Below are 22,051 nucleotides of genomic sequence, written 5' to 3'. Positions count from 1 at the left end.
GGGCTCTGAGCTGTGAGGCCACAACTCAGAACTAAGCACAATGGCAAGGACTGAAGGCAGCTAGAGTAATATTGTGTGAATTTCCTGCCCCAGACTATAAAAATCAGTACACAATGGATGGAGTTGGTTATCTGACGACTTCCCTGGATGGGGGCCCGGGGAGTGATTTCAGTAAAACTAAACTAAAATTCAACTGAGAAGAAAGGCTATATTATTTTGCACTTTCACTTAACTGTTACATTTAGATATAGATAGCAACAGTCTGCATGTAATCTCGGGAAAAATTAGTGATAAAGATTTACAATGCGTGGTGTGTATACAGGACTACTGCGGGATGGGTTATCAGCTAGACTTTGCCTTGTTCAACTTTATAGTTGAATTACTGGCGTATGATAAGCACTCAAATAATATTTATTGAATAAGAGGAAAGAAGAAAAGGAAGAAGAGAAGGAGGGAGGGAGGGAGGGAAGGAGAGAAAGGAGGGAAAGAAGGAGGAAACTGGGCAAAACCTACAGGGTTTGAAGGCTGAACAGGAGTTAGCCGGCCACCGAGGATGAGGGAGAACAGCCCAGCAGGAAAACAGGAGCATTTAAGAGGCCAGGAGAGCCCAAGAGGCCTGGAAATAATATCACATAAACCCCCTGTCGCCTTTGCTCTAGCTCTAAGGTAACTTATTTCCCATATCACTGGTCCTGTGAAGGGGGCATCCAGGGCAACAGGAGAGGTGTATCCTTCAGGATAATTAAGTCATCAGCCACACGGTAATTTCCTCAGTCTCTCTGAGCAGTAGGGTGTACACCGATTTCTTCAGCCTGATCCTTAGGGGTAGTTTCCACAGCTGCAAAGCTTACCAAACTGACCTGGGACCTTGGAGGCTCTAACAGGGTCACTGGAGGCACTACCTGGTGTGGCTGGCCTCTCTCTTGGACACCTCTGATCTCTTCCATTTCAATGTAACAGGAGTCACATCCACAGAGTTCCCTGAGAACACCCAGCCCAGTGTGCTGTGGGCCCAAAAGGAATAAGGTGTCTTTCTCAAGTTAGATACTCTCCCGGCCCAGCAAAGACACAGCCAGCATTCAGGAATCTAAATATTCAGGGTTCTGGAATCTGTTCTCGCTGAGAGGTAAACTCATCCTGGTAAACCGAAAGCCCCATGCCTGGGGAATCCCCCCTGTGCCAAGCAAACCAGGACAGTTGGGCACCTGCCAGACGGGTTCCTCATTTACAATGGGTCTATTGGGGAGGGGGAAATTTCCCTCTCTATCCCTCTTGAATTCGTGTGGTTGGATTAATAATAAAATTAACAGAGAAAAAGGAACAAATTTTAATTCACGCCCACGGAGGACCCATAGAAATGAGACCTAAGAAGTAGCCAAAGCAGGAAGCTTTTATACTTTTTAGACAAACAAATTTGTAAGGAATTGACAGGACAAAGACACTTAGGTTCTGGGTGCCCAATTAGTGAAGAATCAAGACAGAGTTTGGGCTTAGGGTAGTAAGCTAAAGAAGTAGTAAGATTTGTTTATATAGTCTTCTCAGCCCAAATTCCCTACCTTTGGCGATAAAGGTGTCCTATCTCCAGACACAGGGAGTGCACCTTTCACATGAGAGATTTATTTTCTGCTTTCAGGAAGACAGAAGATTCAGAGTGTCCCTTCTTCTGTTGGCCATAAATTTAATTCAAAATAAATACTATGCCATTGAGGCGCAGTTTGGTCTACCCAACAGGCCTTTTTTTTTTTTTTTTGGCCTCGCCATGTGGCACGTGGGATCTTAGTTCCCCGACCAGGGATGGAACACGTGCCCCCTGCATTGGGAGCTCGGAGTTTTAACCACTGGACCACCAGGGAAGCCCCCCAACAGGCCTCTTGTCCTACTGTTCCCCAGACCTCATGTGGGCCTATTCCAGAGAATCTGCTGCCTCCAGCCCATCAACCAGAATGTGCAGAGTGGCTCCTTCTGGGTCAGGGAAAGGGACAGCATGGGCCAGGTGGGTCACTGGGGACAAAGGAGACCAAGAAACTGAGGTAAAGGGGTTCCCAAGGAACCTCAACTGTTGGAGAATTGGATCTAGGACTCCTGTCTTTTATCTGGTGTCTGTATGTGTTTCTGTGCAAACAATGAGGATCAAACAGTACCCGGTATCAGGGAAAATTTTCAACATTTGCAATGTTTGAAGATAAGGAGGAACTACTAAAGGGAAGGCTGCCTGAAACCCTATTTGTAAACGAGCAGAATGTGAGTTATTAAAATATAAATAACAAAGAGGAGAGTAAAACTTTGTTGCTCAGTATAAAACAGCTGTAATAATTACAGTAACTAATATCTAATGACCATGTAGCATAGTGATTACAAGGCATTATTGTGTCATGTAAATCATACACCAAGATCTTTGTGATTAGCGTACTAAATTCTGCTCAGTCCTGTGTGCACTGGTAGCCCACTTAAAACCATTAAAGGTAATTTAGGTTGGCTTAGTCTGGCTTTTTGCTTCAGGGAATATAGAGAGTTAAACAGTAGGTGAACTTGTTTCATTTGATTCTAGGAGGACCAATATAAAGATACTTTAAAAAAAATTAAAGCCATCTTTATTTATAAAAGAATTCTGGGAAAAAGTCAAAGCATTTTGTAGATTTTAATCTAATTAATCCTCACAATAACCCCGGGAGGGAGTTCTTATACAATGGCCTTCATTGTTTAAAGCCACCAGTTGTCAGAGGCCACAAAAGAGGCACTTTGTCTGCAGTTGCTTCTCTGTCCCAGCTTAATTCATAAACGTTATAATGTTCTTTGAAATAAGTCTAGTATAAACACAAACTGACTACTAGTGTATCAATAATCTCTAATCATTATGAGACACATTGACCTCACCAATAAGAATTTCGTACAAATGACTTTACACACCAGCTTAAAGAAATAGAAATGTTTGTTAGAGGGGAATTTAAAGTCATGGATGAGCTCTCTATAAACAGAATATTTTCATTAATCCACATGTATTTACAGGGTTCCTGCTCTGAGCACGATGTTAGGTGCCATGGACACAAACAGAGCCTAGGAGAGAAATAAAGGAATTTTAACAGTGAAGCGTATGTGGTGGTGACCTAGAGGTCTAAGTGAGCCAAAACATGTTATTCATAAACCAAGGATGGAGTGTAGCAGTCCTTAGAAGGGACAGGCACAAGTGGAAGATATTTCATGACCAGCATTTTTCTGTACCCTTGCTTTGCAATTTGGTTCAGACGGCATGGTCTTTAATAGTTCTCACTAGTGAAGTAGGTAAGGGGACGCTTTCACATACAGAATCTCATTGCATTCTTACAGTGTCCCTATGAAATAGGTAGGACAACTATTATTTTCCACTGTTAACACACAAGAAAATAAGCTCAGCAATAGTACACTGCTAGAGATCATAGTGAATGGATGGCAAAATTAGAAGCTGAACCAGGTTCTACAAGTTCCACCCTCACCTTCAAGCTCCCTCAGCCCAGCCACCATCTCCAGATTCCAAGACTGGCGTGCGTAGTTCTCAAATTACCGTCCCAGCTGGGACCTCGTTATTCCCTCTCATTTCAGCCAGACATGGTTAGAGAAATCCATAGGAATGTTTAATTTAAGCAATAAGCAAAGACAAAAACAAAGATATGAAAACAATGAACTTGACTAAGCGTGGTGGTGTTAGGTTTTGGCTCACAGGTTGGTGACAAGGTAGATGGTCTCAAGGGCCAGAGATCTTCTCATTATCTCCTCCCCGTCCAAGAAGGCAACTGCCTGTCCTCAGGCAATCTATTTCTGGTATTTCTTCTTCTTCCTTGGAGGAGGGGTTAAACTGAATCTCCAGCCTCTCTGTTACTAGAGTAACCCATAGAAAGAAGAAATGATTATGTTCACCGTTCACCGTAGTGGTGTATCACATCACTAACCCTTGTTCATGCCCACCCAACAGCTTTCATCCCCTCCTGAAAAAGATAAGGGAACACATTCCAAAAACATCCTATGGGAACCTCCTATCCCCACATACTCCAATGGAGAAAGGAGTTCTCATGATGGGGAATATGCAGCATTGGAACCTGTCGACTAAGTGGATGAAGCACCTTTTCCACATTTCAGTTTTAAAAAAACTTTTCACTTTTCTCCCCCTCCATTCCCAAGAGGGATTTCACCGGACAATGCAGAGGTCTCCAGGTGCTGGCAAATCTTTCATATATGAAACAGGGATCTCTCCTAACATACTGCAAGAAGTCTAGATGCTTTTTTGCAGATCATTCCATTTTTATGCAGAAAGAAACCGAGAGGGACAGTGTAGAGTGATGGTTAAGAGCTTGAGCTCTGAAACCAAACTGACCGGAAACTGAGTTCCTGCTCTGTTTGCTAGCTTCACGACTGTGGCCAAGTTACTTAATCTCCCTGAGGTTCCATGTCTCCACCTACTTAAAAAAATAGTAATAGCTGGCATTGATTGAGCACTTACTATGTGCTAGGAACTAGGTATGCTAAGTTTTACATGCTTTACATCCATTAACCCTCATCACGGCCCTGTGAAGCAGGTACCATCATCATCCCCACTTCATAGGTAAGAAAATTGAAGCACGAAGAGGTTAAATAGTTTGCCAGAAATTATAGATGTAAGATGTAACATTTCTAAGATGTAAAGCCAGGATTCTAACACAAGCAGTCTGACTCCAAGACCCATGCTTTGAATCAATACCTTCTTCATAGTGATGTTGTAAGGATTAAATGAGCTCAGGTAAATCAGGTCCCCTGCATAGTGCCTGGCACATAAACAAGCCTTAAGTAAACGTTAGCTGTAGTATTATTTTCAGCATTGTCATTTGTTCTAAGAGATATCTAGGCCAGAAAACAGGTTTTGATATAGGGTATTTTGCATCTATTCCAGTTAACTGCCCCAAGATATGCGTCCTGCAGTTAAAATGACAGGCCTCTGCTGTTAACTAAACAATCTGTGTATTATGGGTTACCTGGTTAAGAGATAGCCTAAATCATTGACAACTTTTTCCATTTGCCCATGCAGAAATGCTCTTCATACTAAAAAGAAGTATTAAGCCTCTTATAAAAGAATGGCGTACTGAACAAGAGCTAGCAGAATTGCAGGCAGTACTCAGCTTATAAATGGGTTGTTTCAAAAGTTGGTTTGTCTACTGTTATAAACTGAATACATAGACATAAGTTTGAAAATGGTGGTTACATTCCAAGACTATTCACAGAAGTCTATTTATTTAGCCCATTTTAAAGTTCAATGATAGAAACCATGCCACTAGCCCAAGGCAGGCCTAGGAACAAGAGCCCATGTGTGATAAAAGACTAAGAAAGGTATCTTTCCTGGTACAGAGGAAAGTTGATATAGACTATATTAGTCATCTATTGTTGTGTAACGAACTACTCCAAAACTTACCATATTAAAACAATAAACATTTATCATCTCATAGTCTCTGTGGGTCATCTGAGAGTGGCTTATCTGGGTGATTCTGCTCAGGATCTCTCATGAGGTTTCAGTCAGCATCACCCAAGCTACAGTCACCTGAAGGCTTTACTGGGGCTGCAGGATCCACTTCCAATATGGCTCACTCACATGGCTGTTGGCAGGAGGCCTCAGTTCCTCATCATCTGAGCCTTTCCACAGGGCTGCTTGAGTTCCTCATGACATGATAGCTCTGGCTTCCCTAGGTACAAGTGATCCAAGAGTGAGAACAAGAAGGTAGCTGCAATGCCTTTTATGACCTAGTCTTATAAGCCACACACTGTCACTTCACCCATATTCTGTTCATAATGAGACACAAGTTATACATTAAGAGCAGCCCACACTCAGTGGGAAGGGGAATTAAGCTCTACCTATTGATGAGAAGTATGTCACAGAATTTGTGGACATACCTTAAAATACCCTATAGTTTTTGTTGTCCTCCCATTACTCTCTCTAGGTACTCAGTACACAAAAGAGTAAAAATAAACTGGGGTGCAGAGCTTCAGCCCTTCCCAACAAAGTTTACTGTAAATATCCCCCAAAATCCATGCTCTTGCCTCATCTTGCTTTAAAAACATCTATCCCCCCCAAAAAATTAAAATTAAATAAAATAAAAAATAAAAACATCTATCCCCATTCCTTAAATGGAATCTCATTTGCAAAATGTATACTAAAGAGTGATCACATTCCTGAAATACTTGCTCTATTCATTTGTATCTCTCAGTAGTAGAATGTCAGGCAATGTAACAAACTAAAAGTAAAAACAACAAAGAAACTACTCCCAATCTGGGTGGATTAAGATATTTGGAATTAAGAAAGCAACCTTCAGGAAACTTTCTCCCTTCTGTCGATAATGACCTGGGTCCCCTGGTTATTGAGTATTCTGGGTCTAGGGAACTAGGGGATCTCTGACCCCCAGTTCCCTAGACCTGACCCCCATGGCTGCAGCTCTGCAGGAATATTGTGGGCATTCAAAAGTGATGGACTGCCCTGGATTCCAAAAACAGTTGCTGCTCTTGCACCAGAGACGTGCAAGATTTTAAAGTATCATCGGGATCTTCAGAGGAAAATGATGTTTCATATGACTTTCTATTGTATTTTTTGTAACTTGAAATTTGGTAATTCATGTAGACTGTTGTCAGAATACATTTCTAAACATTGGATAAATGGGAGTTTGCACTGTAATTCAACTCCAAGTAGAAGCTAGAGGCTTGATCTATGAGTTCTTCTAACAGTGTTGTTGTTTTAAATCTTGAGTGCCCATTTGAGAATATGATGAAAGCTAAGGGACTTACTCAAGAAAATACATATACCCACAAAATTTTAAGGCCTCCGAATCCCCTAAAACCCATCCAGGGAATCGCTGGAGAAGCGGGAGGCGGGGCTTATTGTCACTTCATTTTGTCCTTAAAATGTAGATCTAAATTAGAAGCTACTACTAAAAACTTAATTCTTTTTAAATCTTGTTGTTAAACAAAACCAACGGCCAGTACAGACACCTCTACTAGATTTTCTGTGCTGGCGTTTAGTCCATACTGTAAATACCTTGGAGGCAAAAGGAACCTGGCGGTGAGCACACAGAGGACAACACACATTTGCTGAAAAAAACAGTAAATATAACGCAGGACACAGAACTGCTGACGACCACAAGCCTTGCCCTCTCCAAGCTGACCTCACTGCGCAGCAAATTCTGCCAATTTGCCAGAGAGGCAGCAATTCGAGGAGACAAAAGCGGCTCAGCAACCCACTTAAAAGCAAACGCTAAATTCGTTTTCTGTCGAGCATCAGAAACCCAAATCCCAGCCCAGGATTCTCTAGGCCCTCCTTCGGTGGAGCGAACTCCCGGCAGCAACGCCCAGCCCCGGGTGGGCGGGACCGCTCGAATCTACCCACTTAACCCGCGGACTCCAGCTCCATCCGCTCATACCTCTCAGCCTCGGGAAGTGGAAGGGCCGCGCGGGAGACTGGGGCTTCGCCTGTGAGTGTCCCCCGGGCAGAGGCGGGCCCGCGGGATCCGCATCCAGGAGCGGGACGAGGGGCGCCCCTGTCCCGTCCTTCGCGGGCGCCCCTGCTCAGCGCGCAGGGCCTGCGTGTCCTCGTGCCGACTCCTCCCTCGCGCGCCTCGCCCGCGGCTGCTCCGGCGCACGCGCGCGGCCTCGCGCAGGGCGGGGAGGGGCGGCGGCCGCGGGCGCCCGACCTCGAACCTGTCAGACCAGACCCGGGGAGCCGGCCTGGAGTCGTGGGCGCCGCAGGCGCGAGGACGGCCCCGCTGCCCCGCAGCCCCGGGCCGAGCTGTGCGTGCCGGCCCCGCCGAGCCGGCCGGGGGCGGAGAGATGAGCTGCGGCACCGCGGCGGCGCCCCAGGTAGAGCGCTCCCCGCTTTCGGAGCCCCGGCTCCCCCGCTGCCCCGGGCTTCGGAACTTGTGGGCTTTGTTGGGGCGCTTTTAATTTATAATGAGTTTCGTTTTCTACAGGATGGGGAGGGACGCGCGGCAGTGCCATCGGGAACTGGCACTCGGGTGAAGTAGGAGCCGCCGGCCGTCCGCCTGCACCGAGCCGTTCGGCGCCGCGGCCGCACAGCCTCTGCCATGGCCGGATCCGGCGTGTGGAAGCGCCTCAAATCTCTGCTGAGGAAGGACGATGCGCCGCTGTTTTTAAATGACACCAGCGCCTTTGACTTCTCGGACGAGGTGGGGGATGAGGGGCTTTCTCGATTTAACAAACTTCGAGTTGTGGTGGCCGACGATGGTTCTGAAACCCCAGAAAGGCCTGTTAACGGGGCGCACCCGGCCCTCCAGGCCGACGATGATTCCTTGCTGGACCAGGACTTACCTTTGAGCAACAGTCAGCTGAGTTTGAAGGTGGACCCCTGTGACAACTGCAGCAAACAGAGAGAGTTGCTGACGCAGAGAAAGGTGAAAACCAGATTGACCATTGCTGCCGTTCTTTACTTGCTTTTCATGATTGGAGAACTTGTAGGTGAGTTGTGTTGCCAACTCACTTTCCATTTACCTTGCCTGGAGAGTCTTTGTCAAGCTGTAGTTACACATAACTTGGCGTTTAAACTTTCTTTTTAGGAAGCTTGTTATTTATCAATATACTGATGTGAAAAGGCCTCACGGTTCCAAAGTGCAGATCAACCTGGGTACAACAAACTTCCAAAGATAACTCTGACCTTTTCTTCTGATTCTCCAAACACTGTGTCATCTACTGTAAAGTTAAGGACATTATCTTCATTATATATCCTGTAACTTCCTCTTTAAACAAAAAATCTGATAAAACACCAGGTTAATTTTTGCAACATTTTAAATAGTAAATGATTCTACAATTATTTAGAATCATAAAATTTTACAGTATGAAGGGACCTTACTGAACACCTGCTCCACCTTTTTCTTTTTTAAGAGATCAGAGGACCCAGAGGTTAAATATTAATAAATTATGAGGACACTTAAGTGGGTAATTGAAAAGCTACATCTGCAGTCCCGTTGTCTTGATTTTTTTCCCTCTACATTTGAATTAAGTGGTCTCTTACTATTTCCTTTTGTGTTTATATTCAAGAAATTTGCAAAGCTAAATAATGCTAACTGACCTCACCATTTTTCTTTATAAGGAGGATCTGAAGGCCAGAAGGCTCCCCTGGGTTTTATAGAACTTGGTTTTATTTTTCATTTTTAATTATTCAAGTAATGCAGTCTTACTATAAAATACATGCTCAGTTTAGATATTAATTTCAGAGTCACATTAATGTAACTGCTAACTTCTTTTAGTGACAATTGAGAAAGTGACATTAAAGCAGGGAGATTATTCTCCTGTGTTCTTTTTTTTTTTTGGCCACACCGTGTGGCTTCTGGGATCCTAGTTCCCGGATCAGGGACTGAACCCGGCCCCTCAGCAGTGAAAATGCAGAGTCCTAACCACTGGACCGCCAGGGAATTCCCTCCTGTGTTCTCTTAATGATGAACCATGACAAGAACAAAGGTGGCAGTCCAGATTTAAGATGCTGGCTGGAGGTTATGTGCAGGAAAATTATATACATTTCCTACCTCTTTTCATACCACTTCTCGCCAGTGCTCACTTCAGCCATGCTGGCCTTCTTTCTCCCTATGACTCACAAAGCTGTTTTCCTGCCCATAAGACCTTCAGACTGAGTGGTCTCTCTACCTCTGGCTTTCAAACTTTTTTGAGTTCACTATAGTAAGAAATACACTTAACATTGTGACCCGTGTAGGCATGCATGCATACGTATGTATGTATGTACACACACATATACATTTGTATAAATATATGAATAACTAAAACAAAAATTTTACTTCATGTGCTGTGTTCTACTGTTTTTTCAATTATGGTCCCAGCCCACTTAATTAATTTCATGGTCTACAAGTGGGTCACAGCCTGCAATTTGAAAAGCACTGCTTTATATGGACTGCCTTTTCCCAAATCTTCTCTTGGCTGCCTTCTTGTCATTCGTGTCTCATCACAAAAGATACCTCTTAGAGACCTTTCCAACTGCCTAAAGTCAACCTCCCTTCTCCCCTGTTCCTTCCCCAGCTTTAAAAGCCCTCAGCACCTGAGATTATCTTGTTTGTATATTCACTTGTTTAATATCAGTGTCCATTGAAATATAAGCTGAATTACCAGCACCTAGCACAATGACTAGCACAGAGTAAACACTCAATAAAATTTTGTTTAATTAATTAATAATTGCTGTTAGAGAATTATAAATGTTTAAGCTATGAAGAAATTAAAGACAGAAGTGAAACAGATCAGATAAGGCATGGTCAGCAGATTAAGAGTCAATGACTTGGGGCTTTCTGGTGGCTCAGTGGTTGGGAATCCACCTGACAATGCAGGGAACATGGGTTCAAGCCCTGGTCCGGGAAGATCCCACATGCTGCGGAGCAGCTAAGCCCGTGCGCCACGACTACTGAGCCTGTGCTCTAGAGCCCGTGAGCCACAACTACTGAAGCCCCTACACCTAGGGCCTGTGCTCCGCAACAAGAGAAGCCACCGCAATGAGAAGCCCGCTCGCCACAACTAGAGAAAGCCCGCGTGCAGCAACGAAGACCCAATGCAGCCAAAAATAAATAAATAAATCTATTTTTTTTAAAAAAAGAGTCAATGACTTGCCCAAATTCCCAGTTAGAATATTGAGTCATTCAGACTTAGTGATTCTTGAAGTTAATATTTGAAGTTAAAATCACATTAATCACAATTTCCCCCTTAAAATTAGAGTTTACACCTATAAAAATTACTAAGATATAATTGTCCTGACTTAGCATTATTTAAATCTCTTACTTGGTAAATGATGTTTTGTGAAAGCTACAATAAGTATTTCCTTTCAAATACTAACTTTATTTTCAAATATGAAAATCTTTTGTTAAACACTGTAGAGATGCTAGTACTTAGAATAGACATTAACAATATTATTCAGAATGTTACATAGAATTAAATTGTATACAGTAGAGCATTTATTAAAGTGTGTCGAAAGCACTTAGAAATAAAGCATCTTATGTAGGAAGTATGGAGTAATTTTAAAATGAAGTATTTTAAAGATCTGAAAGGGGAAACTTGATTTTGAATCTTGGATTTGCTCTGAGACCTTAGGCAAGATCAATTCAGCAAGTATTTTTTAAGTACTTGCTATATACAATGGAGAACAAAACTTATGCTCCCTACTATCTAAAACACTTAATCTAATGTTTGGAGGACATTATATCTTCCTGTAGTGGAGGACACAGGTATTAATAAACACACAAATAAATTTAAAATTCAAATGGCCTTAAGTACTGTGAAGAAAAAGAACAAGATACTATAAGACATAGTTTAGACATGTCCAGCAGGACATGGTTTATGTATGAGCCACATACAGTTAAACCAAAAAAAAAAGACTATTAGGAGTAATTTGAGCAAAGGGAATGGAGGAAGATGTTTTCGACCAAAGAGAACAGCAAGTTCAAAACTCCTAAAACCTTCAATTCTTTAAGAGGATCTAAAAAGAAGACCAGTTTGGCCAGAATGTAGTAAGTAAAAGGGAAAGAGACAGGGGGACCAGACCAGGGAGGTCCTGAGAGACCATATTAAATGAGTTTAGTCTTTAATTCTAAGTACAACGGGGAGCCAGTGACTGCTTTGGAGTGGAGATTGACCTGATGGGATTTATCTTTTTAAAAGATTACTCTGACTCATATGGAGAGTGGATTGGAGGGTACAAGAGTGGAAGCAAGTATACTTTTGCAGAGGTCCAGACAAGAAATGATTATGGCTTGAACTGGAGTGGATGGAGAAAAATGTACTGATTGAGAAACATTCTAGAGGTAACAATGGCAAAATGGCTAATGGTTTGAATGTGAGAGTTGATGGGAGAGCAGTATCAGGAATGATTCTGAAATTTCTTACCTAAGCAGCTGAGCATATGGGAATGTATGTCAGTTATGAACCAGGGAGAAAATACAGAGCAGGATTTAAGCATGGGCTCAAGGGTTGTTTTAGGCATGTTAAGTATCATATGTATGTGAAATAGACAAAGATGTCTAGTGAGCTGTTACATATAAGTCTGTCATTCAGAAGGGAGGTCAAGGCAGAGAGAGAAACAGTATGTAATGCCATAGCAATAGAAAAAATTCTCTAGAGAGCCCCAGCTTTGAGGAACTACAACTTTAGAAGTCAGGCAGAAGGCAAATGGGTATCCCAGAACTGAAGAAAAGAGTATTGCAAAATGGAATAAGCTGCTGAGAGGCCTGATGAGAACTAAAATATCCTCTGGATTTAGTAACAGTTATTGATTGTTTTAACAGCTGCATTTTATTGGGAATGAAAAAACTTAAAGAATGAATGCAAATAGACTTCCAGGTAAAGATGGCAAATGAACTCATGCATCTAGTTGTACTCTCTTAAACTACAATAAAAGGATTTAAAATACACAAACACACACACACATACACACACATATACACATATACACACACACATACATATACACATATATATATATCCACACAGGTGGGGAAAACCTGAGAGGAGACTCTAGCAACACAAACTAGAAAGGAATCAGGTAAAAGAGGTAACTGACTTGACCCAAGAAAGCCAACTCCTAAACAAGCAGTGGGGAAAGCCAAGAACCAATCTAGTTTACACTAATGCATCAGAAACACCTAGACAACTTATTAAAAAACAAATTGCTGGACCAGAGTTTCTAATTAAGTAGGTCTGGGGTAGGGTAGGGCCTGAGGATTTTCTAACAAGTTCCCAGGAGATGCTGATACTGCTGACCCTGAGGACTACACTTGAGAACTACACTAGAGAATCCTAAGCAGGCCCAGAATTGGTTGTACCAGGTACCCCTATAAGTGTGGTTAAAGAGGAAGGCTAAAATAAGGAAAGTTCATTAAAACCTGTTTAAGAGCCAGTCAGATATAATAGTATAATAATACAATAAGTATCCACAGAGATAAAATAAGATCATGAATCCATGAAACTAGAATAGGCTACTTTTTAAAAGAAATTCAGAGTAGAAAATAGAGCTTTTGAATAATACAAACTTTTTTTTTTTTTTTTTTTTTTGCAGTATGCGGGCCTCTCACTGTTGTGGTCTCTCCCGTTGCGGAGCACAGGCTCCGGACGCGCAGGCTCAGCGGCCATGGCTCACGGGCCCAGCCGCTCTGCGGCATGTGGGATCTTCCCGGACGGGGCACGAACCCGTGTCCCCTGCATTGGCAGGTGGACTCTCAACCACTGAGCCACCAGGGAAGCCCTAATACAAACATTTAAAATTTTAACTCCAAACAAATTAGAAGGTGAATTAAGGTCACCTCTCACAGAATATAGCAAAAAGAGAAGATAATGGGAGAAAAAAGGCAAGAAAATTAGTATATTGGTTCAAATTCCAAATAATAGGAGTCTGGGGAATAGAGAAAGCAGAAGGAAAGAAGTTATCAACAACACAGTTTAAGAAATTTCCCCAGGGACTTCCCTGGTGGCACAGTGGTTAAGACTCCACGCTCCCAATGCAGGGCCCCAGGTTTGATCCCTGGTCAGGGAACTAGATCCCACATGCATGTTGCAACTAAGAGTTCGCATGCCACAACTAAGAAGCCCACATGCCGCAACTAAGGAGTCCGCCTGCCGCAACTAAGACCTAGCGCAACCAAGTATTTTTTTAAAAAAAAAGGAGAATCCTTACCGCAAAAAAAAAAAAGGAGAATCCTTTCCAAAAAAAAAGAAAAAGAAATTTCCCCAGAACTGAAGGGTATACAATTCCAGATAGAAAGAGTCAATAGGGCTTCCCTGGTGGCGCAGTGGTTAAGAATCCACCTGCCAATGCCAGGGACACAGGTTTGAGCCCATGCCACAGAGCAACTAAACCCATGCACCACAACTCTTGAGCCTGTGCTCTAGAGCCCACAAGCCACAACTACTGAGCCTGTTCACCACAACTGAAGCCCGCACACCTAGAGCCTGTGCTCTGCATCAAGAGAAGCCACCTCAATGAGAAGCCTGTGCACTACAACGAAGCGTAGCCCCCACTCTGCATCTAGAGAAAGCCCGTGCACAGCAACGCAGACCCAACGCGGCCAAAAAATAAATAAAATAAATAAATTTTAAAAAAAGAGTCAATAAAAGCCCAAATTGGATGAAAATAATCTCACACCAGGTACATCATTGTAAAATTTCAGAACACATGATACACACTTATTATTGCTTCAGGCAGCTGCTCTGTTAAACAATTGCCTCTGATTGTTTTTGACAAACACTGACCGAGGTTTGCACCAGGGCCAAGCTCCAAGTCAAGTCAAATAAAAAGAGCCTTGCAAGTATAGTCTCCCAGGGAACCACCAGACAGGTCAAATAATGACAATTTCCTGGCAATGGAGCTTTTTTTTTTTTTTGCTGTACACGGGCCTCTCATGTGGCCTCTCCCGTTGCAGAGCACAGGCTCTGGACGTGCAGGCTCAGTGGCCATGGCTCACGGGCCCAGCCGCTCCGCGGCATGTGGGATCTTCCCGGACCAGGGCACAAACCCATGTCCCCTGCATCGGTAGGCAGACTCTCAACCACTGCACCACCAGGGAAGCCCGCAATGGAGCTTTTAAGGAGCTCTAATGCCATCCTATTCCTTGTAGTGGCTGCCAGGCTGAGGTTTTCACTGTGGTTGCTGCTTGTTAGTTTTCAAGGCTACCATAGAACTGAAGAGGGGGAGATTGGGTATAAGGCAAGTTAAAGTGCCACAGAGCTAGTGAGCTTCTTACCAAGATTCAGCCTTTTTCCTTGAATAAATGCTACCTGTATCAGCCTTTGTTTAATTTCCATAGTTTTCAGAATGCTGATTTGGACAATTTTTGCCCATGTTCTTATGGCTTTTATGGAGGAGATGATTTTCATAGGTCCTTACTCTGCTGTTTTTGCTGGTGATCATCACATGTGGCTCTTTAGGTTAACAAAAATTAAATAAATTCAATTCCTTAGTTGCACTAGCCGTATTTCAAATTCTCAAAAGCCACCTGTGACTAGTTGCTGCTCCATTGGCCAGCGCAGATAGAACATTTCCATCATCTCAGTTTTATTGCACAGTGTGGCTTTCGGGTATTATCCTTATTTTATAGATGAGTAAACTGAACCTCAAAAATGGTAAGTAACTTGCTCAGTCTCTGAGATTTCAAAGCCCCATGTTATTAACTGCCAAGCTGTATTTTCTGTCAGTGATTCCAGCTTTTTCATGTAAGGGAATACATAAAAAATGATATTTCTATAGAGCACACTGGCTGGAGTAAATGGATGTGACTACAAGATCACCAGCCCCAGTTCTCCTGCTGCTCTTGACTCTGCATACACATCCCAGGAATAGGGGAATCAACATCTCAGCACACTTATGTGTCACAACGTCCTGATCATGAAGTTCTGCTATACATTATAACAGTATTTCTCAGTGTGGTTACAAGACCAGAAGCATCAGCATCACCTGGGAACATGTTAGAAATGTAAATTCTCAGGCCCCATCTAGACCTACTGAATTAGAAATTCTGGGAGTGGAGTCAAGAAGTCTATAGTTTAACAAAACTTCCAGGTGATTCTGATATACATAAAAGTTTGAATACCCTGTATTATACTATAAAAACTTATTCTATGGTGCTAGGAAAATTGGTTGGCCATAATGGTCATAAATAAGTACATATATATGTATATATGTACACATATTATATATATATTATTATGTGTATATATATATACACATATATACATACATATATAAAATACATATACACACCCACACATATGAAATATACACATTATTATTATGTATAATAATACTGGAAAACTAATATAAAAATTGTATTCTAAATACCATCTTTTATTCCTCTATTAGGAGACATTGCTGTTTATACCGAAGAGAATCAGTTAATTTTTATCTTTTGTTTTGAACTAATGAACATTTTGTGAATTTCTTCAGTTTATGTTCAAACCCTCCCAAACAAGTGAATACCTACCTTTTATTCAGCTTTATTGTAATATTTAGATATGGTGGTTATTAATTTCACTGTCTAATAGTAGAATTAGTAGGTTGAGTAAAAACTGTATTGCTAAACACACAAAACTTCTCTTTGTGTCAGCCCCCATTTAATGGCTCTTAAATTTTTTAAGGTCATTTACTCCTCAGAGAATCTGTTCCTGGAAATGGACATCTTCACCATTAGAAAAATATGCATAGTTAATGTTTTGCATAAAATTTCAGGATACCTTGACTTAATTGCAATAGGATAAGTATTTAGTTAACTTTAGTTAGAAGTTCATGTTTTGTAGGATGCTGCATATTTTTGGTTTGATTGCTTATGTTTATTATTTTAATTAACTTATTCCTTCTTTCCTGTCACCCTTACTCTAAGGTGGATACATTGCAAATAGCCTAGCAATCATGACAGATGCACTTCATATGTTAACTGACCTAAGTGCCATCATACTGACCCTGCTTGCTTTGTGGCTGTCTTCAAAATCACCAACCAAAAGATTCACCTTTGGATTTCATCGCTTAGGTAGGTAATTGGGCGTTTCTTTGGTTTATAAAATTTTATAGTAAAACCACAATGAACTATAACCTTTGATTAACTGAAATCTTTCTGATGATAGTCTGTTTGAACAAAGCAAATGAAAATAGACAAATAAGATTCATTCAGATATATATCTTCCAGGGTACATGCAGTTCAGTCAGCTAAATAGTTTACACATATAAAATTACACGGTAATCAGGGACTTTCCTGGCAATCCAGCAGTTAAGACTCCACACTTCCATTGCAGGAGTCATGAGTTCGATCCCTGGTTGGGGAACTAAGACCTCACATCCCACATGCCGCATAGTGCGGCCAAAAAAAAAAAAATTATGTGGTAAACATTAATCTTCAAGTGTTGTTCCTTGTGTCCTGAAGGTGTTAACAGAAAAAAGTTTACCTTCAGTTTATCGAACCAAGCAAAACCACATGGATTTAATTCATCAATGAGCATTAGCTTTTCTTTCTCTTAAGGTATTCCAACCAAAGCGACTTATAACCCAGGTTTTAGGCACTACTATAATATGTATAACATACTGTATGGCTGACCTTCATTGTGGCCATTAACTGTAAATGCTAACAAAGATTCTTTGCTTGACCAAACGTTTGTCAGTCTCCTGAGCTGTCTCCCAAGCCCATCTCTGTACTTCCTCGTTAAATCTAGTTTTAGGAAGAACCCTGCCAAACCAATTTAACAGAACCTCCACTCTCAATATTTGATGGGTTATTCCCAGGTGATGTCTCACCACCCTGGCCTGTTTTCAACAAGGCTTCCCTATACCAATCTTGATAGCTTCCCCCCAACTGTATTAAAGTCTTCTTTACCATGTTTTAATAAGTGTCATTGAATTTTTTTTCTTTCACAATGCACACATATTTATATTTTCCTATTTTGAACAAATATTAATATTTAATTGAGAGGTTAAAATCATACATTGTTATCCACACAACTCTTCTTGCCATGTTAGTGTTTTTTTAAACTTTTACTTATTGTCAAAATACATATAAAACAATTACCTGAATTAGTATATGAAGTGCCATATGACCAATTTTTTGCTTAGAACCCAAAAATTGATTTAGGCAGCTTCAGCAAAACCTGTCTTAAAGAACCAGAATTAACATCTTGTAGTTTTATTTTGTGTAGACAATGACACTCTTGGCTAATATTCCATTCAGTTCCTCCCCTTCTTTGTTACTTTTTAGCCTAATCTTAACTCAACATCTAGGTCTCCTATAATTTAGTAGCTGGGTCTTCTAGTGTAAAACTTGACATTTTACCTGAATGGCTGTATTCCAAGTAGCTATCCAGGTCGTAAGTTTGGGAACTTATCTGGCATCCCCATTTCTTAGCACCCTCAGCTGCTGTACAAGAGCAGTAAAGCCCTGAGTGAGGCCTTTCCGTTATTTGTTAAGCAACTGAATAACACATAATGCATTTGGATGTGTTCCTAAAAAAAACTCCCACTTCTGGCTGACACATTATACATCCATTTGTTTACTGATTGCCTTGGGGTTTTTAAAAAACTTCAAAATTATTCTTAAACTTTAATATTTTTGTGTGATTTAAACACCTGCAATTTAAGAGCGAAACTCAAACTAGCATCGTGGAATGGGGATTTTTACCTTCTAACACTATTTGAGAGAGTGCATTCATTTTAGGTTATAGACCCCTTGGAATTCTAATGAAAACAGTGGAATTCTCCCCCAGAAACATGCAATACCAGAACATAGAAAGTTCTACAAATGATAAGTTAAGAACCCATAATCATGAAAATTCTATTAAATATCAGAGAAGTACTTAGTGTTTATCTAGATAGTCATAGATAACAAGTACTATGAAAAGATGAAAGAAAATAGAACTGACTGGTCCTATTGTATTTCTGTACATTTCTATAGAAAGTCAAATTTTTCCCTTTCCTTAAAAGTACTACTTCAAGATGGTGGACTAGAGGTCAGCATTTGAGAGTTCATTGAAATAAAAGGTACCAAATCAACACAGAGAAGCAAATGGTTGAGTCATCAATCAACAAGACATTTTCAGAAATTTCTGGAAGTTGGAAAGTAGATGGGAGTGGGTTGAAGAAAGAAACAAGCCAAGAAGCGACAGCCTGGAGAACGCTAGGGTAGAACTGGACCAGCCCAACAGAACTCCAAAGAAGACTCAGGGACAGAGATGGCAGAAGTGAGAATTGGGGCTGAAAACAAGACTAATTGAATGACTGCAAATGAGAGACTGCTCCCACTAGTCCACTGTGTCCCTACCTTCCTCCCACCGCCACCTCCACTCAGGCGGTCCGCATTTTCCCCCATGTAAACACCACATAGTTCTTCCAGAAGGAAATTAAATCAAATGTTTGGAGAAAGCTGAGGCTTTTAGTGTGAATGTTGATGCTCCAAAATAATTCGTTTTCATACTAGAATTCAGGGTTCTCCAGCCTTCTAGTTTGGTTCCCCACATACTCACACTAAAGTAATACACTTGTCTTAGTCTTCCCTGCTCTACACCCCTTATTAGTAACCATTTTAAATAGTTATGGCTTATCCTTCCAGCATTTCCCTTTTGCAAAGGACAGTTTCCCTATCCTATTACCCTAAATGTGAACGGACGCCCAAGGATCTTTCAGAAAATGGGAAAAACCAGCAGCATGAAAGAAAGTTAAAAAACAAACAAACAGACAAAAATTTGTCGTACAGGAAAGAGAGGTGACTTAGGAAACAGAAGAAAATGTTTTCAATTATCTTATTAATATACCCAGAATAATAAAACAGTAAAATGTTTTGAAAAAGAAACATACAGAAAAAGCTCTTTGAAATTGAAATATCACTAAAATTTTTTAAAAGTTTTTTTCGATAGAAGGACTAGAAAATATAATCAAGAAAGTCTCGGACTTCCCTGATGGCACAGTGGTTAAGAATTCACCTGCCAGCAGGGGACACGGGTTCGAGCCCTGGTCCAGGAAGATCCCACGTTCCACGGAGCAACTAAGCCCATACGCCACAACTACTGAGCCTGTGCTCTAGAGCCCGTGAGCCACAACTACTGAGCCCATGAGCCACAACTACTGAAGCCCATGCACCTAGAGCCTGTGTTCCATAACAAGAGAAGCCACCGCAATAAGAAGCCCGCACACCACAATGAAGAGTAGCCCCTGCTCAACGCAATTAGAGAAAGCCCACCCACAGCAACAAAGACCCAACGCAGCCATAAATAAATAAATAAATAAATTTATTTTAAAAAAAAGAAAGTCTCCCAGAAAGACAAATACCGTATGATATCACTTATATGTGGAATCTAAAATACGATACAAATCAACATATCCATGAAACAAAAACACACCTACAGATATAGAGAACAGAGTTGTGGTTGCCAAGGGGGAGGAGGGGTAGGGGAGGGATGGAATGGGAGTTTGGGATTAGCAGAGGCAAACTATTATATATAGGATGGATAAACAAGGTCCTACTCTATACTATGTTCAATATCCTGTCAAACCATAATGGAAAAGAATATGAAAAAGAACATATAAATATGTATAACTGAGTCACTTTGGTCTACAGAAGAAATTAACACAACATTGTAAATCAACTATACTTCAATAAATTTTTTTAAATAGTTAAAAAAAAAAGGTCTCCCAGAATACAGAACAAAAAAATAAAAACAGGAAGAAAAAGTTTAAAACTATAAAAGAATAATCTGGGAGGTCCAAAGTTGTATTATTAAGAATCTCAGAAAAAGAGACTTACAAAATAAAAGGGAGTGACTGCTTAAGGGGTACAGGGTTTCTTTTTGGGGGTGATGAGCGTGTTCTGGAATTAGATAGTGGTAATTGTTGCACAGCCTGTGCGTATACTAAAAGCCACTGAATTTGTCCACTTCAAAATTGTTAAAGTGGTGAATTTTGTTATTTGAATTTTATCTAAAATTTTTTAAGTCATCTAAAAAATAAAAGGAAGAGAATTGTTAAGATATAGACAGGTATTTTCCAGAGCTAGGGAGGGAATCACATCCTCACACTAGCAGGGCCTTTTTGGGATCTTCTTTTTCTTCTTTGTATTACAAAAGCTTATAAGGATATATCTAGATAAGACTTATTTCACTTATCCTGCTCTTTGAAGTAATGGAAGAAAAACTTATGATGTGGGGAGGATTAAAAAGACAACAAAGATATGTAGAATTGCATAAAGCTATAAACCAAAGCAGTGGCTGTCCTTGTGTGCTGTAAAATTCCACCACCTCACGAGTAATCTCTCTAAGTTCTGTAGGGAAACGTTTGTTTACATTGGACACATTTAGATAGTGTGCCTCTTATGACCTCTACTACCAAGACTTGGGAATTCAGGTCTTAAAGAACACTGCAGAAGGAATCCCCCCTAAGAAACTTCTGGTTTATTACTGTGTTGTTGAATTTGCTTTGTTTTAATGGCATGGGTGGTAGGACAGGAGTTGGTTTTTTCTTTGTTGATTTATTTTGTAAATCTGTAAAACATGTCACAAAAGTCAAAAATTATTTTTTAAAAGAAAAGATTTACTCAGAGAAGCCTCGCTTTCATTCTGTCCCCTCCAACCCATCCTCCTGCCCCACTCCTAATTAGCAATCATTTTAATTAGTTTCTGGCCTGTCCTTCCAGCATTTCCTTTTGAAAGTATAAGGAAATACATATATATGTTCATATCCCGCTCCCTGCCACACTTTCTTATGCAAAGGCAGCATCCTGGAGGTGTGTGTCTGTGAATGAGAGTCAGATAACAGTAGTACCATACCCTAAATTTTCTTTTTGTTTTCTCATAACACTTTATACATGCCTAATAGCATTTATCACATTTTTATAGATATTTTTATGAAACAATGTCTCCTTCTAGACCATGAATTAAGTAGGGACAGGAACAGAAAATATTAAACTCCATGGGTCTGGCACTAATAAGTGCTGTATAAGATATCATTAATCAAATTGTTGCGTATTCAAGCTGATTAAATATGGTTATGAAAACTGAAACAGATAATCTAGTATAGCTCATGATCCACAAATCATTTGTGTTTGGGTTAAATTAAACCAATTTCTAAACTGAGAGTAGGAGTATTTTTGAAATTTTGGGACAAAAATATTTGGGACTTGAAAACATTTATCTGTAATTCTGAATCTGTTTATGCTCACAAACTATAAAAAATTATTTGACCTGTAACAAAGCTGGGTTATATAGCCTGGCTTATAGGTCCTTTGGACCAATTAAGAAACTAGTCAGAAGGGAATTTCTTCTTATCTCAGTCAGGGGCTGATCCTATTTGTTTTGGTACTTAACCTCTTTTAGAGTTTTGTGGTTAAATTGTCTTTGGTTCACATCTGAGATCTGCACTTTTACTAGCTGTATGACCTTTGGAAGAATGATTTAATCTAAGTATGGGTTTTTACTGTAAAATACGGATGATAATGTATAAGTTCCTAACATGGTACCTGGCACAGAGTAAGTTCTCAGTAAAAGTTAGTTCCAGTCTTCTTTTCCTTCCCTCTTCTACCTGCCAGTTTATCATCTTACCCAGACT

The 22,051-nt window shown here is 40.7% G+C and overlaps 1 protein-coding gene across 1 annotated transcript in view; it reads left to right on the top strand.

The window, feature by feature from the left end:
- The first annotated feature begins 7,777 nt into the window (after nucleotides 1-7,777).
- Nucleotides 7,778-22,051, top strand: part of SLC30A4 (solute carrier family 30 member 4) — a 29,874-nt gene continuing 15,600 nt past the window's right edge. The window contains exons 1-3 of the mRNA XM_082649498.1: nucleotides 7,778-7,842; nucleotides 7,953-8,457; nucleotides 16,356-16,502. Of these exons, the coding sequence (XP_082505624.1) occupies nucleotides 8,067-8,457; nucleotides 16,356-16,502 (538 nt within the window). The 5' untranslated portion in view covers nucleotides 7,778-7,842; nucleotides 7,953-8,066. The remainder of the gene's footprint in view (nucleotides 7,843-7,952; nucleotides 8,458-16,355; nucleotides 16,503-22,051) is intronic.

The sequence above is a fragment of the Grampus griseus genome (genome assembly GCF_964374135.1).
Source record: "Grampus griseus genome assembly, chromosome: 2".
Classification (NCBI taxonomy): domain Eukaryota; kingdom Metazoa; phylum Chordata; class Mammalia; order Artiodactyla; family Delphinidae; genus Grampus; species Grampus griseus.
Note: the sequence above shows the minus strand (reverse complement) of the source record. Positions and strands in the feature narration are given on the sequence as shown.